Below are 25,591 nucleotides of genomic sequence, written 5' to 3'. Positions count from 1 at the left end.
CAAGATCAATCTAACCCTTCCCTCCCATTTACTCTATCATCCATGTGCCTATCTAAGAGTGGCTTAAATGTCCTCTACCAGCAGCCCTGGCAGTGCATTCCACCTACCACGGTGTAAAACTCCTACCTCTGACATCTCCCCTATACTTTCCTCCAACCACCTTGAAATTATGTCTCCCTATATTAGCATTTCCATTGCGAGAAAAAGTCTCTGACTATCCACTCAATTAATGACCCTTAGCTTGTATATCTCATTCAAGTCTCCTCTCATCCTATATAAACCATATAACCATATAACAATTACAGCATTGAAACAGGCCATCTCGGCCCTTCTAGTCCATGCCGAACGCTTACTCTCACCTAGCCTCACCTACCTGCACTCAGCCCATAACCCTCCATTCCTTTCCTGTCCATATACCTATCCAATTTTACTTTAAATGACAATACCGAACCTGCCTCTACCACTTCTATTGGAAGCTCGTTCCACACAGCTACCACTCTCTGAGTAAAGAAATTCCCCCTCGTGTTACCCCTAAACTTTTGCCCCCTAACTCTCAACTCATGTCCTCGTTTGAATCTCCCCTACTCTCAATGGAAAGTGTTGAACCTGCCCTACTCTCAATCCTCCTTTGCTCAAAGAGAAAAGTCCAAGCTCACTCAACCTACCGTCATGCGACGTGCTCTCTAATCCAGGCAACAAGTGTGGCTACACATGTGGGCTGCCCCCAGACTGTGCTGCTTGTTAACACAAAGATGCAATTCACAACATGCTTTGACATATAGGTAACAAATGAAACTCATCTTTATACCTGCAGTGTTGGACTGGAAATGAAAGCCCGGAAACAAGTCACTCACCGGTGGTCTGGTTTTATCAAAAGCCCCCATGGCAATTTTAAAGCCAGCTCCTTCTCCAATGAGAACGTTCTCCAAGGGCACACGGACATCTTCAAACACAATACCCCTGGTATCTGAGCATCGTTGACCCATATTCATCTCCTAGGGCAGGAACACGAGAAGTTATGATGCAGCAAAAATTCATGCCACCGTGCTCCTTAATCATGTCACTGACTGGTCTGATTCAATCAGTGCCACTCCAACCATACACATGAATACAGCCAAACCAATCAGTGATCCTGCGGGGCCAAGGTACAAAACACAGTACCAACAGTCACACACAACACATGATTATGAAAGCAGAAAAACACAGTTACAAACAAAAATCAGAAAAGTAAAACTTACAGCCCAAGTCCCCGAGTGCCATGGCCTGTAGCCTGATGGTGCACAGATATTCTCCTGGAGCCACACTGCAGCAAGAGCAAGCCTACAACAGTTCCTCATTTCGCACTAGCACAGCTGCAGATGAACACAATTCCCCGTGTCTCCCACCGAGCGAACACTGGAGAGCAGCAACGACTGGAGTGCGGCTCTAATCTTAGACTCTCCCACCATTGGACAGGAAAGATTTACAAAGGACATCAGAGGCAACACCTTCTACACAGAGAGTACACGGGTAGGAAAGGTTCAGAGGGATATGCGCCATGGCCAGCTTAGATAGGCATTTCCATTGGCTAATGATCGTAGTCAGCCTACTCATCCATGCCAATCAGGAAAGGATGTAGGTTCTGCTATTCAAACATATTAAATATCTTATAGGGAATAGGTGGAGGAAGAACATCTCTTCTGTTGTGAGACACAAGAGTGACACCAGAGATGTCAGGCTGAACTTGGTGTGTAACATTTCTTCAGCCACGGTTTGTTTTGGTCTCCATCCTGTACACCACTGGACATTGAACATTACAGCATAATGCAGGCTCTTTTCCCCATGATGTTGTGCCAATCTTTTCACCACTAAGATCAATCTAATCCTTCTTTCCTGCATAGCCCTCCATTTTTCAATCATCCATGTGCTTAAGAATCTCTCAAGATGCCCTGCAGAATCTCTTGTAATTATTTCGGAAATCTTCCTAATGTATCTGTCTCTGCCACCAACTCTTGCTGAGAGTAAAAAAAAATCTAGATCTGACATCCCCCTTATACTTTCCCCCGATTACCTTGAAATTATACCTCCTTGTATTAGCCATTTCCACCCTGGGATAAAAATTTCTGACCAAACGCTTGATCTATGCTTATCTTGTAGACCTCTGTCAAGTAACCTCTCATCCACTTTTGCTCCAAAAAGCAAAGTTCTAGCTCACTCAATCTATTCTCATAAGACATGCTTTCTAATCCAGGCAGAATCCTGGTAAATCTCCTCTGCCCCCTCTCTAAAGCTTCCACATCCTTCCTATAGTGAGGCAACCAGAACTGAACACAATATTCCAAGTGTGGTCTAACCAGGGTTTTATAGAGCTGCAACATTACCTCTCAGCTCTTGAACTCAATCCTTTGACTAATGAAGGGCAATACACCGCCCTATCAAGTTCAAGGATCTCATGAAACAGCTTTACTAAACACTAGTCTGGCCACAAATCAAAAAATGTGGCCTGTTCTTGGAGCACACCACAGGGAAGAAGTGAAGGCTTTGGAGAGGGTTCCAGTAATGAGGAACCCTCTAATCTGGAGATTGAGAGACCAGGGCTCTTCTCCATGGAACAGAAGACACGAGGGGATCTGATGGATGGATGACAAAGGTCCTGGACAGAGGAGATGGAAACTGTTCTCATCAGCAGAGGGGCCCAGAAGCAAGGGCAGAGGATGCCAGTGAGAATGCAAGGGGCACAGTCAAAGGTGGTTACAGGGAGCCAAAGCCATCGCTGTTGAAGTGATTTAAATGGGGGCAGTCAGAAGGTTGGTACTGGAGAGAGCCAATGATTAACAAAATAATCTAAGCATTTCTCCATACCATGGGACATAGGAACAGAGTGAAGCCATTTCATCATGGCTGATTTATTACCCCACTCAACCCTATTCTCCTGCCTTCTCCGCATAAACTTTAACACCCTGACTAATCAAGAACCTATCAAACTCTGCTTTAAATATATCCAATGACTTGGCCTGAACAGGTCTGTGGCAATGAATTTCACAGAACCACCACCCTCTGACTATAGAAATTCATGCTCATCTCTGTTCTAAAGAGACAACCTTCTATTGAGTTTGGGCCCTCTGGTCCTAGACTCCCCCCACTATTGAAAATATCCTCTCCACATCATCAAAGCCTTTTAACATTCGATAAGTTTCAATGAGATCCACTCCCCACCCAATTCTGGAGTGAATGGAGTGAATGGAGTGAATGGAGTGAATGGAGTGAATGGAGGCCCAGAGCTATGCAAACAAATACCTTCCTTCCAACTTGGATCCCCGGGGAATCGGCATCCACGATGAATCCAGTGAAGGCCTTGCCCGCAGGTGCTTTGGGATCAGGATTTGTTCGAGCCAGGAGGAAATACCTTGGAAACAAATGTTAAAATTACCGTTCCTGCTGTCCACAGTCAACTCGACATTTTTCTTCAGTTCTTAGAACAGTACAGCACAGGAACAGGCCCTTCAGCCCACAATATAGTGCTGAACCAATTAAATCAAATGGCCAACTAAACCAATCCAGTAAAGGAGAGAAACAGGCCTTTTGTTTCAGAGATGCAGCATTGCAACAGACCCTTCTGGCCCGACCAGCCCGTGCTGACCAATTACACCCAGGTAACCAACTAACCTGCACTGCACGCCTTTGAAACTGGAGAAAACCCACGTGCTCACTCCTTCCAGAAAGCAGTGTGAGTAACCCAGGTCACTGAGACTGTAAAGCATAACATTAACCACTACATTGCCCACTCACCTCCAATTCATGCCCTCTGGTGATACAGATCTACCTGAGAGTGGTGGCATTTGCAGGCCGCCCCCAGCACATCTTTGGACAGTGTTAAGTCATTGACTCAAAATTGATGCACTTCACTGAACGTTTCAATGTACGTATAACAAAGCCAATGAATCACCGAACAAACTAACAGTAACTCTAATCCAAATCAATCCAAGTAAGTCCAACCCTTTCTTTGGTCAGATGTCTTTTTCTTGCTAATCCTTTGAGGGTGTCCTGTCTCCTGGTGTCTCCTGAACATGTCAGCTTCTTTCTATGTCCTGCTGGGGCGCCACTACAGCGTCGCGGCCAGCCCGACCCCACTGCGGCGTCGCGGCCAGCCCGACCCCACTGCGGCGTCGCGGCCAGCCCGACCCCACTGCGGCGTCGCGGCCAGCCCGACCCCACTGCGGCGTCGCTGTCAGCCCGACCCCAGTGCGGCGTCGCGGCCAGCCCGACCCCACTGCGGCGTCGCGGTCAGTCCGACCCCACTGCGGCGTCGCGGTCAGCCCGACCCCACTGCGGCGTCGCGGTCAGCCCGACCCCACTGCAGCGTCGCTGTCAGTCCGACCCCAGTACAGCGTCGCTGTCAGTCCGACCCCAGTACAGCGTCGCGGCCAGCCCGACCCCACTGTGGCGTCGCAGTCAGCCCGACCCCACTGCGGCGTCGCGGTCAGCCCGACCCCAGTACAGCGTCGCGGTCAGCCCGACCCCACTGCGGCATCGCGGTCAGCCCGACCCCACTGCAGCTCGGGGGGAGTTCAATCTGAACGTCCTCTGTAAGGAGTCCGTGTGTCCTCCCTGCTGGCATGTGTTTTCTCTGATGCTCTGGTTTCCTCCCACTGCTCATTATAAACGTTAAACCGGGGGTGGTCGGGGTTTGCTGGGCAGCGAGGCTGCAAGGGCCAGAAGGGCCTACTGCATACTGTATCTCAAAATAAATAAAAATAATTATCTTACTGGTTACACTGCCCAATTAATGCAAAATTACTGCATTACACTGAATGAGTAATGTGACTAAGCTCATCTTTAATCACTGAATTTAAATCCCAAACTATGCTAAATTGAAGTTTTATAAGGCATTGGTCAGACTGCACTTGGGACTATTGAGAGCAGTTTTGGGCCCATCATCTAAGAAAAGAGGTACTGGCATTGGAGAGGGTCCAGAGGAGATTTATGAGAACGATTCTGGGTATGAAAGGGTTAACATACATATGGTGGATTGTGGGGGGGGGGGGGGGTTGGTGGTCTCATTGAAACATATCGAATGTTGAAAGGCTGAGATGAGTGGATGAGGAGAGGATGTTTCCTTTAGTGGGGAAAGTATCGGACCAGGGGCACAAACTCAGAATAGAGGGACTACACCCTTCATTAGGTCTCAGCCTGAAACGTCAACTGTTTATTCATTCCATAGATGCTGAGTTCCTCCAGCATTTTGTCTGTGTTGCTCTGGATCTCCAGCATCTGCAGAATCCCTTGTGTTTATGAGATTACTGTGGTTATTTCTGCAGCAAAGAACATCCTTCACTTAGTTATATTCACACATCAGAGTGGAACTGAACTACTGAAAGGAGGAGAGAACTCTGCCGTTCGAGATCACAGTTCACATCCCAGTCTCCTCCTTGTACACCAAGGACCAGTGGGGCAGTAAATTCTGACAATTCACACATCAGATTTCACTATCGAAGCCAGGTGAAAGAGTTTTCTGAAGGGAGATGGATAAACGAGTTATAAATCCTGGGGAAAGGAGGAAACAGACATGATATTCCCCCCCCCCCTCCCCAGAGTTGAAATGTCCAATGCCAGAGGGCATGCATTTAAGGTGAGATGTGAGGGGCAAGTTTTTTTTAAAAATACAGTGGTGGGTGCCTGGAATGTGCTGCCGGGGGGTGGTGGTGGAAGCAGGTACATTAGGAACTTGTAAGTTACGTTTAGATAGGCACATGAATGTGAAGTGAATGGAATGACACAGATTTTGAGAAGGCCGAGGGGATTAGTTTAGTTAGCCATTTAATTACTAGTTTAAATTGGTTCAGTACAATATTGTGGGCTGAAGGGCCTTTCCTACGCTGTACTGTTCTCTGTTCCAAGACCACCACCATCCAGGCCGTGCTCTCTTCTCACTGCTCCCAGTGTTCAGGAGGTACAGAAGCCTTAGGACCCAGACCAGGGAGAGTTATTACTTTTATCCATCGGGCCCCTGAACCAGTGTGGATAACTTCACTCACGTCATCACTGAACTAATTCCACAACCTACAGGCTCCCTTTCAAAGACTCTGCATTTCATGTTCCCAGTATTAATTATTTTTACCATTTGTACAATTTGTTTTCTACTGCACAATAGTTGTCTGGAACTGAACTGGAGCGGTACTAACATTCTTGCAGGAAAGTTTGCTAGTGCTGCTCGGGGGGTTTAAACTAAATTTGCAGGGGGCAGGGATCCAGAATGTGAGAGAGGATAGCGAGATGAAGAATAAAGGACAGGTGGGGACTACACTGTTCTGGAATATTAAGTGTGTAGTAGAGAAAGGTGAGGCGGAACAAGTGATAAGGAGGACACATGTACAGAGGGATGGTCTGACGGAACATGGAACTAATTGTGCAGAAAGAATAAGTAAATTTAGGAAGGACAACAAAACTCAAGGGGCGTATAGCCCGATGGGAGTTCGGGGAGCTGGATTAAGCACAATAGGCAGCAATTTAAAGAGAGAGAGGAGAAATGGGCTAAAAATTCTATATCTGAATGCACGAAGTGTCAGAAATAAGACAGGTGAGCTTGAAGCTCAGGTGCGGATGGGTAACTATGATGTTGTTGGGATAACGGAGACATGGCTGCAGGGAGATCAGACCTGGGAAATGAATGTACAAGGGTATACGTGCTATCATAGGGACAGAAATATGGGCAGAGGGGGTGGGGTGGCCCTGTTGGTGAGGAATGAGATTCAGTCCTTTGCAAGGGGGGACATAGGATCAGGAGAAGTAGGGTCTGTGTGGATAGAACTGAGGAACAGTAAGGGCAAAAAGACCCTAATGGATGTTGTCTACAGGCCACCAAACAGTAGCATGGATATTGGGTGCAAGTTGAATAGGGAGTTAACATTGGCATGTGGCAAAGGTAATGTCGCAGTAGTTATGGGGGATTTCAACATGCAGGTGAACTGGGAGAATCAGGTTGGTGCTGGACCCCAGGATAGGGAGTTTGTAGAGTGCCTACGGGATGCATTCTTGGAACAGCTTGTACGAGAGCTGACCAGGGACAAGGCTATTCTGGATTTAGTGTTGTGTAATGAACAAGATTTGATAAGCGATCTTGAAGTAAAGGAGCCATTAGGAGGTAGTGACAATAATATGATAAGTTTTTATCTGCAATTTGAGAAGGATAAGGGCAGATCGGAGGTGTCAGTGTTGCAGTTGAACAAAGGAGACTATGGAGCCATGAGGGAGGGGCTGGCCAAAGTTAAATGGACGGATATCCTAGCAGAAGAGACAGTGGAACAGCAATGGCAGGTATTCTTGGGAATAATGCACAAGGTGCAAAATCAGTTCATCCCCCGGAGAAGGAAGGATTCAAAGGGGGGAAAGGGGCCACAGTGGTTGACAAAGGAAGTCAGAGATTGCATAGCATTAAAAAAAAAGGAAGTATGACAGAGCTAAGGTGAGTGGGAAGACAGATGATTGGGAAATTTTTAAGGAACAACAGAACTTAACTAAAAAGGTAATACGGGGAGAAAAAATGAGGTACGAACACAAGCTAGCCAGGAATATAAAGGAAGATAGCAAAAGCTTTTTTAGGTATGTGAAGAGGAAGAAGATAGTTAAGCACAATGTTGGGCCATCGAAGAATGAATTGGGTGAAATTGTTATGGGAAACAGAGAAATGGCAAAAGAATTTAATAAGTACTTTAGATCTGTCTTCACTAGGGAAGACACAAGCAATCTCCCAGATGTATGGATGGGCCAAGGACATAGGGTAACAGAGGAAATGAAACAGATTGACATTAGGAAGGAAATGGTGATGAGTAGACTGATGGGACTGAAGGCTAACAAATCCCCAGGTCCAGATGGTCTGCATCCTAGGGTACTAAAGGAGATTGCTCTGGAAATTGCGGATGCATTGGTAATCATTTTCCAATGTTCCTTAGATTCAGGATCAGTTCCTGAGGATTGGAGAATGGCTAATGTTATCCCACTTTTTAAGAAAGGAGGGAGGGAGAAAACAGAGAACTATCGTCCTGTCAGCCTAACATCAGTAGTGGGGAAGATGCTAGAGTCCATCATTAAAGATGAAATAGTGGCATTATCTAGATAGCAGTGATAGGATTGGGCCAAGCCAGCATGGATTTACCAAGGGCAAATCATGCTTGACTAATCTATTGGAGTTTTTCGAGGATGTAACCAGGAAGTTAGACAAGGGAGATCCAGTGGATGTAGTGTACCTCGATTTTCAGAAGGCATTTGATAAGGTCTCACATCGGAGATTGGTGGATAAAATCAGAGCTCATGGCATTGGGGGAAGATATTGACATGGATAGAAAACTGGTTGGCAGATGGAAAGCAAAGGGTAGCAGTGAATGGGTGTTTCTCGGAATGGCAGGTGGTGACTGGTGGGGTGCCACAGGGCTCGGTATTGGGACCACAGCTGTTTACGATTTACATCAACAATTTAGATGAAGGCATTGAGAATAACATCAGCAAGTTTGCTGATGATACTAAGCTGGGTGGCAGTGTGACATGTGATGAGGATGTTAGGAGAATTCAGAGTGACTTGGATAGGCTGGGTGAGTGGGCAGATACTTGGCAGATGACGTTTAATGTGAATAAGTGTGAGGTTATCCACTTTGGGAGTAAGAACAGGAAGGCAGATTATCTGAACGGTGTAGAGTTAGGTAAGGGAGAAATACAAAGAGATCTAGGAGTCCTTGTTCATCAGTCACTGAAGGTGAATGAGCAAGTGCAACAGGCAGTGAAGAAGGCTAATGGAATGTTGGCCTTTATTACAAAGGGAATTGAGTACAAGCGCAAGGAAATCCTCTTGCATTTGTACAGGGCCCTGGTGAGACCACACCTGGAGTATTGTGTACAGTTTTGGTCTCCAGGGTTAAGGAAGGACATCCTGGCTGTAGAAGAAGTGCAGTGTAGATTCACAAGGTTAATTCCTGGGATGTCCGGACTATCTTACGCAGAGAGGTTAGAGAGACTGGGCTTGTACACGCTGGAATTAAGGAGATTGAGAGGGGATCTGATTGCAACATTTAAGATTATTAAGGGATTGGACAAGATAGAGGCAGGAAATATGTTCCAGATGCTGGGAGAGTCCAGTACCAGAGGGCATGGTTTAAGAATAACGAGTAGGTCATTTAGGACAGAGTTAAGGAAAAACTTCTTCTCCCAGAGAGTTGTGGGGGTGTGGAATGCACTGCCTCAGAAGGCAGTGGCCAATTCTCTGGATGCTTTCAAGAAGGAGCTAGATAGGTATCTTATGGATAGGGGAATCAAGGGATATGGGGACAAGGCAGGAACCGGGTATTGATAGTAGATGATCAGCCATGATCTCAGAATGGCGGTGCAGGCTCGAAGGGCCGAATGGTCTACTTCTGCAGCTATTGTTTATTGTCTATCAGTCTTTATATATACATTTTTTCATAAATTCAGTTGTATTTATTTTCCTGTATATCCTGAAAAACAATAAATCTCAGGGTAGAATATGGTAACATATACTCACTTAGGTAATAAATGTATTTTGACTTTAAATGAGAGTTTTGCCAGATCTAGTAGAGGGAATATGGCTCAAACAGCCTCCTGTACAGTTCAAGGATTATTAATTTTAATTAATTAGAACCATTTAGTATAGACAAAATGGGCCAAATGGCATGTTTCTGTGCTATTGTTCTCTATGGTTCCAACCATTCTGTATCTAGCTGTCATCCTGATTTTTTTGGTATTAACAATGGACGTTGCTGTGGTTTGGCTGCCTTAGCCGGATGGAGACCTACCAGTTTGCCTTGCCGCCATTGGTGATCCACATCTTCTGCCCATTGATAACGTACTCATTGCCCTTCTTCTCGGCTCGGGTCTTAAGTCCAGCCACATCGGAGCCTGCCCCAGGCTCCGTGACACAGTAGGCCTGCGCAGACAGAAGTGCTTGGTTAGTGGAGGGTGCACAAGGTCCTTCCTCGCAGAAAAGGATGCTGCAAATGGAAACGATGAGCTGAACTCACACACATCAGTGGAGCTTCCGTCATCCGGCCGAGGTATTTCTTCTGCTGCTGCTCGTTCCCAGCCAGGATGACTGGCATTTGCTGAAAAATGAAGAGGCTGTTTCAGAATTATATTTATTATCACTGATATACATACATTCTGAAATTTGCTGTTTTGTAGCAGCAGTTCAGTGCTATACAGAAAAAATACGGTATTACAATGAAAATTTAAACTTGTGGCCACTTTATAAGGTACACCAATACACCAGCTTGTTAATTTAAATATCTAATCAGCCAACCACGTGGCAGTAACTCAAGGCATAAAAGCATGCAGACACGGCCAAAAGGTTCAGTTGTTGTTCAGACCAAACATCAGAACAGGGAAGAAACGCGATCTAAGCGAGTTTGACCGTGGAATGAATGTTGGCGCCAGATGGGGTGGTTTGAGTATCTCAGAGAATGCTGATCTCTTAGGATCAAGGCAAAAGCATCTTATTGCTGAGAGGGGTCAGAGGAGAATGGCCAGACTGGTTCAAACTGACGGGAAGATGACAATAACTCAAATAACTACACATTACAACAGTGGAGGACGGGAGAGGTCCCAGAGGATTGAAAGGTTGCGGATGTTGTTCCCTTATTCAAGAAAGGGTGGACAGATAGCCCAGTGAGTCTTACTTCAGTGGTTGGTGAGTATATGGAGGAGATCTGAGAGGCAGGATTTTTGAACATTTGGAGAGGCATAATATGATTAGGATTAGTGAGGATGGCTTTGTCAAAGGCAGGTCGTGCCTTACGAGCCTGATTGAATTTTGAGGAAATGATTAAACACTTTGATGAAGGTACAGCAGTAGATGCAGTGTTTATAGATTTCAGCAAGGCAGTTGATAAGGTACCCCATGCAAGGCTTACTGAGAAAGTAAGGAGGCACAGGAACCAAGGGGACATTGCTTTGTGGATCCAGAATTGGCTTGTCTACAGAAGGCAAAGAGTGGTTGTAGATGGGTCATATTCTGCAGGAGGTCGGTGACCAGTGGTGAGCCTCAGGGATCTGTTCTGGGATCCTTACTCTTTGTGATTTTTATAAATGACCTGAAGTGGAGGATGGGTTAATAAATTTGCTGATGACACAAAGGTTGGGGGTGTTGTGGATAGTGTTGAGGGCTGTCAGAGGTTACAGTGGGACATTGCTAGGATGCAAAACTGGGCTGAGAAGTGGCAGATGGAGTTCAACCCAGCTAAGTGAGAGGTGGTTCATTTTGGTAGGTCAAATATGATGGAGGAATATAGTATTAATGGTAAGACTCTTGGTAGTGTGGAGGATCAGAGGGATCTTGGAGTCTGAGTCCATAGGACACTCAAAGCTGCTGCACAGGTTGACTCTGTGGTTAAGAAGGTGTACGGTGCATTGGCCTTCATCAATCGTGGGATTATGTTTAGGAGCCGAGAGATTATGTTGCAGCTATATAGGACCCTGGTCAGACCCCACTTGGAATACTGTGCTCACTTCTGGTTGCCTCACTATAAGGAGTGGAAACCATAGAAAGGGTGCAGAGGAGATTTACAAGGATGTTGCCTGGATTGGGGAGCATGCCTTATGAGAACAGGTTGAGTGAACTCGGCCTTTTCTCCTTGGAGTGAGGGAGGATGAGAGGTGACCTGATAGAGGTGTACAAGATGATGAGAGGTATTGATCATGTGGATAGTCAAAGGCTTTTTCCCAGGGCTGAAATGGCTAGCATGAGAGGGCACAGTTTTAAAGTGCTTGGAAGTAGGTACAGAGGAAATGTCAGGGGTAAGTTTTTTATGCAGAGAGTGGTGAGTGAGTGGAATGGGCTGCCAGCAACGGTGGTGGAGGCGGATACGATAGGGTCTTTTAAGAGACTCCCGGATAGGTACATGGAGCTTAGAAAAATAGAGGGCTATGGGTAACCTGAGGTAATTTCTAAAGGAAGGACGTGTTCAGCACAGCATTGTGGGCTGAAGGGCCTGTACTGTGCTGTAGGTTTTCTCTGTTTCTATGAATATATAAAAAAACATGTTGCAAAAAGAACAAAACAGTGAGCTAGTGTTCACTGACTGTTCAGAAATGGGATGGCGGTGGGGAAGAAGCTGTTCCTTAAATGTTGAGAGTGTGTCTTCTGGTTCCTGTATCTCCTCCCCGATGGCAGCAATGAGAAGAGGGCATGTGATGGATTGTGAGGGCCCTTCATAATAGATGCTGCCTTTTTGAGCTATCACCATTTGAAAGAGTCCTCGATGCTGGGGAGGCTAGTGCCTGTGATGGAGATGGCCGAGTTTGCGGCTTCTTCCCCATTCCTGTCCAGTGATGCAACCAGTCTGAACACTGCTCGAGCCTTTGGTGATACGCTAAGTGGAGTCAAAACAAACTGGTGGATTTCCAGCCCAAATGATCTGGCAAAACAGAGGTAATTTCATCAAAATCCACCTCCTTCTCAAGTGACATTCCTTTAGAACGGAGATGTGGAGGGATTTCTTTAGCCAGAGGGTGGTGAATCTATGGAATTCATTGCCACAGATGGCTGTGGAGGCCAGATCACTGGGTATAATGAAGGTGCAGGTTGATAGGTTCCCTATTAGTCAGGGCATTAAAGGTTACGGGGAGAACCTTTATGGGGATGGACAGACGGAGGGAAATACAGATCTCTATGCCTACCCCCAGTGAGTTGGCTTCAATTGCAGTCTGGATACCAGTGCAGCCATAAGCTATTTCTTCAGTAATGAGGCAAGAATCAAAGATTCCCAGTCCCATTCCACCTGGAAGACAAAACAAATACCATGAAGCCATAGAAACCATGGAGGCAGATTAAATAGTCACTGCTGAAAAGTAAATGGGAAAGCACTGCATTTCTGAAGGGCATTGGAGAGGGTTTACAGAAGGCTCACAGGAATCATTCTGGGAATTAAAGGGTTATCATACAAGGAACACTTGATAGCTCTGGCTATCTTGCTGGAACTTAGAAGGATGAGGGGGGATTTCAATGAAACTTTTCCAATGTAGAAAGGTCTAGACAGATTAGATGTGGAAAGGATGTTTTCCATGGTGGGAGAGTCTAGGACAAGAGGGCACAGCCTCAGGATAGAGGGGCATCCATTTGAAACAGATGTGGAGAAATTTCTTTAGCCAGAGGGTGGTGAATTTGTGGAAGTTGTTACCACAGGCAGCTGTGGAGGCCATGTCACTGGGTGTATTTAAGGAACAGACTGATAGGTTCTTGATTGGACATGGCATCAAAGGTTACAGGGAGAAGACTGGGGACTGGGGCTGAGGAAGTGATAGGAAAAAGGATCAATCAGGATTGAATGGTGGAGCAGACTCGATGGGCCAAGTGGCATAATTCTGCTCCTATGTCTTGTATAGTCTTATTGCAAAATACTTTACAGGCGATTAAGTACTTGATAAATTGTTATAAAACAGTACAGCATAGTACAGGCCCTTCAGCTCACAATATTGTGCCCATCTTTTAACCTCCTCTAAGATCAATCTAACCCTTCCCTCCCACACAGCCCTACACTTTTCTATCATCCATTAACCTATCCACTGTTCTTATCTAAAGTAGCTGCTTCTAACACTACACTTGGCAGTGAAGATGTCTTCAATCAATCTCCCCCATATCCCTTTCCCAGTAGTTTTCCCTCCCACATAGCCCTTCATTTTTCTTCATCCATGTGCCTATCTTAAATGTCCCTAACGTATCTGCTTGTACCATCACCTCAGCAAGGCATCCCACACACCCACCGTTCTGTGTAAAAATCTGCCTCTGACATCTCCTATACCTTTCTCCAAAGTCCTTACGTGACGTATTGCTTCCCTGGGAAAAACTCTTGGCTGCCCACTCAATCTGTGCCTCTCATCTCCATAAGAATCTGATAACCTAGCCCTCTGGTGGTGCTAGGCCCCCAGATTTTCTGGATAATTGCATGTTACTCTGATTAACAAGCTACTCACAGCTTGCTATTCATTCTGGTTTTTTTCCCTACAAATGTTACACCACAATAAGATTTCAATGTACTCATTGAGTTTAAAGGGAGCACAGGAAATTGTATCTCTGAGTTTAAGAGCGATAAGGATCGATTTTATCTGCCATATACATTCACGTGCATTAGGAACATGCTGTGGTGTGTTGGTCAAGTCAGATATACAACAAAAACATCAATTATAAAGAATAAAAAAATTATATAAAAAGCAAATCTACAAATTAACCTTTAGGGAATCCTGCACAAAGACTCCCAAGCCCTTTTGCCCATCGGATTTTTGAATTTTCTCCCATTTAGAAAATAGTACCTGTAGTTAGTAGAAGCAGTCCCTGTCTCTCCATCTATCTCTGTATCATTTGCAAACTTGGCCACAAAGCCATCAATTCTATCATCCAAATCATTGACACTTAACATGAAAAGAATCAGTGCCAATATTGACCTCTGTGGCACACTAGTCAGCGGCAGCCAAGCAGAAAAGGCTCATCTTTGCCTCCTGCCAATCAGCCGATCTTCAATCCTTGGGAGTAACTTTTCTGTAGTACCATGGGTTTGTAACTTGTTAAGCAGCCTCATGTGGCACCTTGGCGAAGGCCTTCTGACAATCCAAGTATAGAACCTCCATCGACTCTTTCGTCTACCCTGCCTGGTATTTCTTCAAAGAAATATAATAGATTTGTCAGGCAAGATTTCCTCTTAAGGAAACAATGCTGACTTTGGCCTACTTTATCATGTGCCTCAAAAACCTCATCCATAATAATGGACTCCCAACATCTTCCCAACCACTGAATTCAGGCTAATTGGTCTACAATTTCCTTTCTTCTGCCTCCCTCCCTTCTTGAACAGTGGAGTGACATTTGCAACTTTCCAGTCTTCTAGAACTATTCCAAATTCTGGTGGTTCATGAAAGATCATTATTAATGCCTTCACAATCTCTTCCGCTACATCTTCCAGAACCCTAGGGTGTAGTCCATCTGGTCCACGTGACTTAACTATCTTCAGACCTTTCAGTTTCCAAGTACTTTCTCCCTGGTAATAGCATCTATTCTCACTTCTGCCCCCAGACATGCTTCGAATTTCCAGCACACTGCTTATATCTCCCACAGTGAAGACTGAAGCAAAATATGTATTCAATTCGCCCGCAATTTTTTGCCTCCCAGTATTCTCTCTCCAGCATCATTTCCCAGTGGTCCAATACCCACTCTTGCTTCTCTTTTACCCTTTCTACATCTGAGAAAACTTTTGGTATCCTCTTTGATATTATTGGTTGGCTTACTTTCATAGGTCAGCTTTTCTCTCATTTTTTTTTTAAATTGGCTTCTGTTGTTTTTTTTAAAAAAGATTCCCAATCCACTAAGTTTCCAAGTAACATGCACAAAATGCTGGAGGAACTCAGCAAGGCTGAAGTCCTGCTGAAGGGTTTTAGCAGGTCAAAAGGCCAAAAAACCATATACCTTAACAACACTGTCAACCTGTGCAGCAGCTTTGAGTGTCCTATGGACTTGGACCCCAAGATCTTGCTGATCCTTCACACTGCCAAGAGTCTTAACATTAATATATTCTGTCTTCAAATTTGACCTACCAAAAGGAACCGCTTCACACTTACCTGGGTTGAATTCCATCTGCCACTTCTCAGCCCAGTTCTGCATCATTCTGCAATGTTGTGCTGTAACCTCTGACAACCACCCAGCCTATCCACAATACCCCCAACTTGTGTCATCAGTAAACTTACTGACCCACCACTCTACTTCTTTGTCCAGGTCACTTACAAGAATCACAAAGAGGAGGGGTCCCAGAATAGATCCCTGCAGAACACCATTGATCACCGACCTTCATGCAGAATACCAACCATCCACAACGACCCTTTGCCTTCTGTGGGCAAGCCAATTCTGGATCCACAAAGCAAGGTCTCCTTGGATCCCATTCCTCCTTACTTTCTGAAGGATCCTTCATTGGGGAACCTTATCAAATGCCTTACTGAAATCCATGTACAGTACATCCACTGCTTTACTTTCATCAATGTGTTTTGTTACATCCTCAAGGAATTTAATCAGGTTCCTAAGACATGTCCTGCTCTTGACAAAGCCATGCTGCGTATTCCTAATCAGATTGTTTATCCAAATGCTCATAAATCCTGCCTCTCAGGATCTTCTCCAACAACTTGCCCACTACTGAAGTAAGATTCACAGGTCTATAATTTCCTAGGTTATCTGTACTCCCCTTCTTGCACAAGGGAACAACACTTGCAACCTTCTAATCCTCTGGTACTTCTCCTGTCCCCAGTGTAGGTCTTACACAGTGAATGTTCGGGCACTGAGGAGTGTGGTAGAACAAAGGGATCTGGGAATACAGGTCCATAATTCATTGAACGTAACGCCACAGGTAGATAGCCAATCACAAACAAGAAAAAATCCGCAGATGCTGGAAATCCAAGCAATACACACAGAATGCTGGAGGAACTCAGCAAACCAGGTAGCATCTTAGATCTTATCGTAGATGCTGGCTGGCCTGCTGAGTTCCTCCAGCATTTTTGTGTGTGTTTCTCAGGTAGATAGGGTTGTAAAGAAAGTTTCTAGCACGTTGGCTTTCATAAATCAATGTATTGTGTTTAGGAGATGGGATTTTACGTTGAAGTTGAACAAGACGTTAGTGAGCACTAACTTGGAGAATCATGTGCAGTTTTGGTCACCTACCTACAAACAAGGTTGAAAAAGTGTAGAGGAAATTTACAAGGTGCTGCTGGGTCCGGAGGACCCGAGTTATAAGGAAGGATTGAAAAGGTTAGGACTTTATTCCTTAGAACGTAGAAAATTGAGGGGAGATTTGATAGAAGTGTACAAAATTATGAGGGGTATAGACAAGGTAAGTGCAAGCAGGCTTTTTTCACTGAGGTTGGGTGGGACTACAACCAGAGGTCATTTAAGGGGAACTTTCTCCACTCAGAGCGCGGTGCTAGTGTGGAACGAGTTCCCATTGCAAGTGGTGGATGTGGGTTAAATTTCACAGTTATGAGAAATTTGTGGATGGGAGGATGAGGTATGGAGAATTATGGTTTGGATGTAGGTCAATAGGACTAAGCAGATTAATCTTTCAGTATAGACTAGATGTGCTGAAGGGCTTGTTTCTGTGCTGTGGTATTCTACTCTATAACTCTACAGAAAATATCGACATTCCCAACAGTTTCCCCTTTTTAAACTTTTCCCTGCTTACCGCAACTTGCAGGAATGTGTGTGTTCATGAGTCCCAACTCCCATGCTCTCTTAATGAGTGGAACAGGATACTGTAGAGGAGGAAAGGCAGTGTCAGCACAGTGAGTACACCCCCAACACACAACTTCACCAGACATCATTATTCTGTAACATTAAACACACACACAATTACCCAGGCTTGTGAGAGTTAGCTAAAAGATGCATCAGGTCCCAGCTGTAAATATAACCAACTATGTCCTGGTCCAACCATGTTGATGTTACGGCCGAAAAATGCACATGAACACCTCTAGTCCCTCAGGAAGCTAAGGACATCTGGCAAGCCATGACAACTCACCATTTTTCTGTCTTTGCACCACAGAGAGCATCCAATGCCAATACATGATATGTTATGGCAACGAAACTGCAGAGAGTTGTGAACACAGCTCAGCACCGCATGGACATAAGCCTCCATCCCCATGGACTGTCTACAATGCCCAGTGCCTCAGTAAAGCAACTAACATTATCCAGGATTCACGTACCCTGATCATTCTCCTCTCCTCTCCCCCCTCGCCGAATACATAAAACCGAGAACACATACCACTAGGTTCAAGGACAGCTTCTAACCTGCTGTCATCTGAACAGATAGTAAAGGTTCTCTTCACCTACCCATCCTTTCTGTAAATCTCTATTCTGCATTGTTTCTCCTTTTGTATCACCTTAAAGTACTTATGTATGAACTGATTTGCCTCGACAGCACGCATACAAAAGATTTTCATTGCATCTTAGTACATTTGACAACAGTAAACTCGTAAACACGAGGTTCTGCAGATGTTGGCAATCCAGAGCAACACACAAAATGCTGGAGGAAGTCAGCAGGTCAAGCAGCAGCTATGGAAAAGAATAAACAGTCAACGTTCCAGGCCGAGACCCTTCATCAGGGCTGGAAAGGAAGGGTGAAAGAAGCCATAATAAGAAGGTGGGGGGGACGTGAAGGAAGCAGGTGAGGAGTAAGTGGGGTTGGATGGAGGAAGAGGGATGCAGTTGAGAAGCTGGGATGTGATAGGTGGAAGAGGTAAAGGGCTGAAGATGAAGGAATCTGATAGGAGAGGAGAGTGGACTATGGGCCAAAGGGACAGAGGGCTCCAGGGGAGCTGATAGATAAGGAGGTAAGAAGGGGAAACATCTCCCACATTCACTCTACTCTTCTGTCAGATTCCTCCTCCTTCAGTCTATCAACCTCTTCAACCCATCTTCTCCAGCTTCTGACTCTATCCCCCCCTCATCCAGCTTCCCCTTCACCTGGGCTTCCCTATCACCTCCCAGCTCATCCACTCCCCACCACCTTATTCTGGCTGCTTTCCCCTTCCTTTCCAGTCCTGATGAGGGTCTCAGCCCAAAATGTCGACCATTTATTCATTTCCATTGATGCTACCCGACTTGCTGAGTTCCTCCAGCACTCTGTGCGTTTTGTTTCAAAGAAAAAGACCAATTCTGAACAGCAATCCAGCAGATTAAGTTGGATTGAAAACCATTGTATATTTGGCACATGTGGGATGGATACGCAGTTTTGATGATCACATATGTACATCCTTGTAACAAGTGTCATGAATGCAGTAAAACACTCCCTGACGGGATAACAAGCCACTGAAGAGCACCAACGTTGTACAATTTTAAAAACGGACTTCTCCCCAGGCTGGGAATGGCAAATGGAGGGGCAGAGTATTAAGGTGATTGGAGGCTAGTACAGTGGGGGTGTCAGAGATGAGTTCTGGTTGCCTCATTACAGGAAGGATGTGGAAGTTTTAGAGGGGGTGAGGGTGCAGAGGAGATTTACCAGGATGCTGCTAGATTAGAGAGCATGTCACAGAGTCATAGAGAAATTCAGCACGGGACTTCCGGGTTGAGTACGGAGTGAGTACGTGTGTGTGAGTGTGGCTCCCAACTTCTATTGAAAATCTACCTGTTTATCTTTGTCGTATGTTCGAGATAACTGAACATTTAACATTGTGAACAACCTGGGCCATTGATGGACACTGAAAGCTGATGTTATGGTAATAGCGCCATTGCACAGTGCTGGACCCACGCTACCCGATGACTTGGAGAGGCTTCGTTTAGTACTTCTTACTGACATGACGTAAGCGGTGCATTCTGTCCTAAAAAGAGAACTGGAAGATGCTTTGTCACCAGTGGATCCTACCATGGAATAAATTATGTCTTATTACGAGTCGCATGATGAACGCATTTGTGAGGTTGAAAATGGCCTGAATGATTATAGTGACTGACTGGCGAGCGCTGAAGCCGCCACAGCAGCGTTGCAGAGCGAAAACACATTTCTGAAGGGAAAACTAGATGATCTCGAAAATGGGTTGCGGAGATCCAATTTGAGAGTGGTCAGCATTCCTGAAAATTTGGAAGGTTTGGACCCTGTTAAATTTATGACTGAGTTTTTTGACGAAGTGCTGGGGACAAATTTCTTCCCAAGGCCTCTCGTGCTTTCGCGTGCTCACCGAGTCAGACCTAAACCATCCAGTGCCCCAAAGCCAAGCAAACGAGACCCATCCCATGATCCTTTCCCTTCTCCAGCTCTGTATCCCTTTTGCCAATCACCTTTCCAGCTCTCAGCTTCACCCCACTCCCTCCGGTCTTCTCCTATCATTTTGCATTTCCCCCTCCCCCCACTACTTTCTAATCTCTTACTGTCTTTCCTTTCAGTTAGTCCTGACGAAGGGTCTCGGCCCAAAATGTCGACAGTGCTTCTCCCTACAGATGCTGCCTGGCCTGCTGCGTTCCACCAGCATTTTGTGTGTGTTGCTTGAATTTCCAGCATCTGCAGATTTCCTCGTGAGACCAAGAATGTTCCTGGTTCTCTTTCACTAATTTCAAGATAAGCAACCGTCTATTGATGATGTGAAGCAGGAGCTTTATTTCTGCGGGCATAGGGTGTTTTTTCATGAAGATTTTAGTGTGGAGCTGGGGAGAAAATGAGCAGCATTACAGGAAAAGGGTCAGGTTCGGCCTCTTGTATCCTGCCCGGCTCTGGGTCATCCATGAACGTAAAAAGCATTATTTCGATACACCAGAGGCGGCCAAAGAGTTTTACCATTTGCGCTGGGGAGAAGAAGAACGAGAAAAGCGTGACTTTTTTTTAAAGGTTATTCATGCAGCATTAACGAGGCCTCCCACCAAGGTAAACTGTTAATTTTCGCAACCCACTTCTTGGCTCATTTTTTCCAGTTTAACTTGTGGAACGCGATCGGGTTGAACTGCTATGCTGCAGAATCTGATTAACAAGAACTTTCAACCAGCAAAATGTAAATATTTGGGATTTGTATCTCTGGCATTTAGTTTCCTAGTTTTTTTTTGTTTTAATGCTTTGCTCGACTTGTGATATCTTTAGCCTATATATATTAAAGGTAGAATAAGTGCTGTACAAATTTTAAGGAGGGGAGCCACCCTAGATTATTGAAAGTTTTGGTTGTATGGGGAATGCTTCGGAAGCTTTTTGTTTGGTAATGCCTGTGATCATCCTCAGTTGGGGAGGTAGATTTAGGCTTTAGGGGGTTAATTGTTTTTTCTTGTTTGTGTAAAGGGGTGGGGGGAATGTTTTGGGGGATTACCATGGCAGCTCATTGTTTTGTGTGTTACGGATTGGCCAGACTTTCTTTTCATTGTGCGTTATTGTGTGCAGCTTGTGCCCTCGCACTGTTTTGGATTGTGGGCCCTGTGTGTCTTTTGATATGAGTGCTGCTGCTGATGGAGGCCACCCTGTGAGGTTTATTTCTCGGAATGTAAAGGGGCTCAATGGTCCTGTTAAAAGAGCTAAAGTTTTCTCTCATCTGAAACAATTAAAAGCAGATACACTATTTCTACAAAAGAAACATTTAAGAGTGGAAGACCATAATAGACTCTGTAAAGTATGGATTAATCGGATTTTTCATTGCAGATTTAATAGCAGGTCCAAGGGGGTGGCATTACTAATCACCAACAGAATGCAGTTTACACCATCTGATGTAATCAGTGACCCTAATGGTCGCTTTATTAGAGTCTCTGGATCTCTTTTTCAGATACCTGTCATTTTGGTAAATTGGGACGATGTCCACTTTGCAAATAAGGTTTTGTCATTAATATCTAACATGAATACACACCAGCTAATCTTTTCATGAGACCTGAACTGTGCTATTGACCCACTGCTTGATAGGTCTAGCTCTAGGGGAACTTCTGGTTTGGCAAAGGCCTTCTCGATGTTTATGTAACAAAATGGTGATATGGATCCTTGGAGATTTTTGAATCCATCGGTTGGGCAATTCTCTTTTTTTCTCATGTTCACCATTCCTATTCCAGGCTAGACTATTTCTTTATAGACAGCTCCTTGATACAAATGATTAGACAAATTGAGTATACTGCTATAGTTATATCTGATCACTCGCCCGTGAAACTAGACCTATGTTTTCCTTTAAACATTAGAGTACAACCTCTGTAGAGACTTAACCCTCTGTTGTTTTCCAATGAGAAATTTTGCAGTTATATTGACATTAACATTGACACATTCTTCGAGACTAACAGAACTGAGTCGGTATCATACTCTTTGCTTTGGAAACTTTAAAAGCTTACTTGAGGGGGTCAAATAATATCTTATATTTCACATTCAATAAAGAGCGTAGGACGGAAATGCAAGTGTTATCACAATCTATTTTGGACCTGGATAGGCAATATTCTGAGGCACCCACTGAGGAATTATATAAAGTCATGCTGATTTGCAAGTGAAGTTTAATCTTCTATCTACAAACTTATCAGGACAATTAATTCTTAAGCCACGTGGCCTCTATTATGAATATGGTGACAAGGCGAGCCGGCTTATGGCTCATCAGTTGAAGTGTCAAGCTGCATCACGACTTATTCCCCAGATAAGAGACACGCACCAAAACTTGACAAGCAATCCAAAAGAGATTAATAACATCTTTGCAACTTTATTCCTCTCTGTATACCTCAGAGTTTCCTTAGGTATAACAAATATGGAACGCTTTTTAGATAATTTGGAAATACCAACTCTTGAACCAGAGGAGGTGGAGAATTTAGGTCAAGCTCTTGGGCAGGAAGAGATTAATAATGCCATTACGGCTATGCAGAGTGTTACGTCCCCAGGTTCTGATGGTTATCCGATAGAATTTTATAAGAAATTTAAGGATAAGCTCATACTGGTTCTTCTAGAAGTGTTTCAGGAATCCCTGGAGAATTGTTCCTCACCCTCTACTCTTTCACAGGCATCTATTTCATTTCTTCTTAAAAATGACAAGGACCCGACTTAATGTGGATTAGATCTCACTTTTGAATGTGGATGTGAAAATTTTGGCTAAAGTGCTTGCATGCTGTTTAGAACACCCCCTTCCCAAGATAATCTCAGGTGATCAAACAGGTTTTATTAAAAATCATCACTTTTTTTTAAATATCCGTCGACTAGCTGATGTGAATTATTCACCCAGTGATTCTCCGGGCCCGGAGGTTGTTATCTCCTTGGACGCGGAGAAGGCGTTTGATAGAGTGGAGTGGGTGTACTTGTTTAGTGTTATGGAGAAACTTGGATTTGGCAGAACATTTGAAGCCTGGGTTAAGCTATTATTTCACTTGCCTTTAGTGTGTATACAGACGAATTATTTTCGATCTATTTCCTATTAACATGTGACACTCGCCAAGGCTGCCCATTGTCCCCTCTTCTTTTTGCAATTGCAATTGAGCCTCTTTCTATTGCACTTAAGTCAACTACATTATTTCAAGGTGTTAGGAGGGGGACATGGAACACCGTGTATCCCTATATGCTGATGACCTCTTACTTTATGTTAGCGACCCTGTAGGTAGCAGACCTGCTATCGTGTCAATTTGGAGCCTTCTCTGGCTATAAACTGAACCTTCAAAAAAGCAAATGCTTTCCCATTAATAACTTGGCCCTACAGATCCGACAGGAATCTTTGCCTTTTCCTTTATCTCAAGATGGTTTTGTATATCTAGGAATACACATTACTCGCTCTTTTACATCTCTGTTTGAAGCTAACTACAGGCCTCAGGTTAGCCAAATGGAGGCTGATTTTGAGAGATGGCGCAGTTTACCCCTTACTATAGCTGGGAGAATTCAATCAGTGAAAATGACTGTACTTCCCAGATTTCTTTACTTGTCACAGTGCTTGCCAATTTTCTTATCCAAGTTATTTTTCAAGTCAGTTGACCGAGCTATAATCTCCTTTATTTGGGAAAATAAGGTCCCAAGGGTTAATAATCGCATTCTCCAAAGAAGTCATGACGTAGGTGGAATGGGCCTCCCTAGCTTTATTCATTATTACTGGGCATCAAACATTCAAAAGGTATTATTTTGGCTTCACCGGTCAGATATAAACTGGTGCCTGCTTGAGACACGGTCTTGCCACTCCTCGTCTCTCCAAGCTTTAGTGTATTCTTCCTTGCCAGTGAAATCCTCTCAATTCACATCTAACCCAGTCGTGCTCTCCACCCTCAAAATTTTTAATCAATTTCACTGCCAGTATAAGTTCACATCAGCTTCAGTTTTGGGTCCCATTCATAGAAACCATCTATTTCTTCCCTCCACGCTCGATTCAGTTTTTAGAGAGTGGGGTTTGAACAGTCTTCTGCACATTAAGGATTTGTACACTGATAATATATTTGATACCCTGTGCAGTACATATGGCCTTCCACATAATCTTTAAATACCCACAGATTTGCCACTTTGCCAAGGAAAAATTTCCCTCTTTTCCTGATCTACCACCTGCTATGCTGTGGGAAAAACTCACTCTTAGCTTTAATGATAAAGATCTCTGTACTCTCAAGCTGATGTCGTTGTGAGTTCAAGATTTAAACAAAACTAAGACTAGGTGGGAGGATGACCTTGGTATGGATCTGGCTGAGGAATATTGGGCAAAAGCACTGAATAGGGTTCATTCCTTGTCATCATGACTGGGGCTCATACAATTTAAAGTTTTACACAGGGTACATTTAAGTAAAGCCAGGCTTGCTGACGTATATCCTGGGACAGACACTGGCTGTGACAGGTGTTCCTTCTCTCCGGCTGGTTTAGTGCATGCATTTTGGTCTTGCCCTCGGCTTGATGGCTATTGGGCCCTGGTTTATAAAAATTATCAGTGAGGCTTTGGGGGTGACACTGAGACCTTGCCCGCTTATAGCTGTATTTGGTGTGGCAGATGATGCTTTGGGTTTAAATGCAAACCAGTCGGATATCGTTGCATTTACATCGCTTTTGACCCATAGGAGAATCTTGCTGGTCTGGAAATCTGCCACTCCCCCATCCGCTGGTGCTTGGTTAGTGGATGTAATGTTAGAAAAGATTAAATTCCTCTGAGGGGGGTCTGTGAAACAGTTCTATTCGAAATGGGGACCTTTCATCACATTTTGGGAGTCTTAAGGAATTACCTACTAGTTGAGGGCATTTGATTGTACCTGGGAAGTTGCTTCCCTTTTAACACGCATCTGGTTTACCTCACAGGGTGGTTGATGAATTGTAATAAGAGTGTATTCTGGATCAACTGATGTGTTGTGGATGTGTGTGGGCCTTCGTCTTGAAGTAGTGTGGGGGTATGGCTGTGAAATGTCCGTACTTGTATTTGTGAAGTGTTGTACTGTAAATACATTAGCTGCCATGGTATGTTCAGGGAGAGCGGGTAAGGGGAGTTTTGGTTAGGGGTAAGATATAAAAGCAAAATGGAGGAAAACGTAATCCATTATGTATTCTGTATTGTGTCATTCCTTCAATAAAAATAAAGAAAAATTCAGCACTGAAACAGGCCCTTTGGCCCATCTAGTCTGTGCCAAACCAGTTAAACTGCCTATTCCCATTGATCTGCACCGGGACCGTAAGTAGCAATCATGTACTTATGCAAACTTCTCTTAAACATTGAAATCAAACACGTTCCACACTCTCACCACTCTCTGAACTGAAGTTTCCCCTCATGTCCCCTTTATACTTTTCACCTTTCACCCTTAACCCAGGACCTCTGGCGGTAGTCCCACCCAATCACAGTGGAAAAACCTGCTTGCATTTACCCTATCTATACCCTCATATGAGGATAAGTTTAGTGAGCTAGGGCTTTCCTCTTTGAAGCAGAGGATGAGAGATGACTTAATAGAGGTGTACAAGAGCCATGGAGCAGTCAGAAACTCATTCCCAGGGTCGAAATTGCTGATTTGTGGGGACATCATTTTAAAGTGATTGAAGGAAAATATTGGGTGAAGGGAGAGAACTTCAGTGGTAATTTTATTTTTATAAATACAAACACAGAGTGGTGGGTATGTGGAACACCTGGTGAAGAGTGGTGGTAAGGACAGACAAATTAGGGCAAAGTGTTCTACTATTACGCTCTGCCAGGATAATTCCCCCTTCATGAGCCTTTATACCCTTCAATACTG

General features: G+C 44.4%; 1 protein-coding gene across 1 annotated transcript in view; it reads right to left on the bottom strand.

The window, feature by feature from the left end:
- acadm (acyl-CoA dehydrogenase medium chain) overlaps positions 1-25,591 on the bottom strand; it is a 68,749-nt gene that overhangs the window by 25,847 nt on the left and 17,311 nt on the right. Inside the window, exons 4-9 of the mRNA XM_073062499.1 lie at positions 17,187-17,256; positions 12,658-12,758; positions 10,005-10,085; positions 9,780-9,910; positions 3,277-3,385; positions 855-995 (exon numbers count right to left, since the gene is read on the bottom strand). Of these exons, the coding sequence (XP_072918600.1) occupies positions 855-995; positions 3,277-3,385; positions 9,780-9,910; positions 10,005-10,085; positions 12,658-12,758; positions 17,187-17,256 (633 nt within the window). The remainder of the gene's footprint in view (positions 1-854; positions 996-3,276; positions 3,386-9,779; positions 9,911-10,004; positions 10,086-12,657; positions 12,759-17,186; positions 17,257-25,591) is intronic.

This window comes from Hemitrygon akajei, chromosome 12, assembly GCF_048418815.1.
Source record: "Hemitrygon akajei chromosome 12, sHemAka1.3, whole genome shotgun sequence".
Taxonomy (NCBI): Eukaryota; Metazoa; Chordata; class Chondrichthyes; order Myliobatiformes; family Dasyatidae; genus Hemitrygon; species Hemitrygon akajei.
This window is presented reverse-complemented; position numbering and strand designations above follow the sequence as displayed.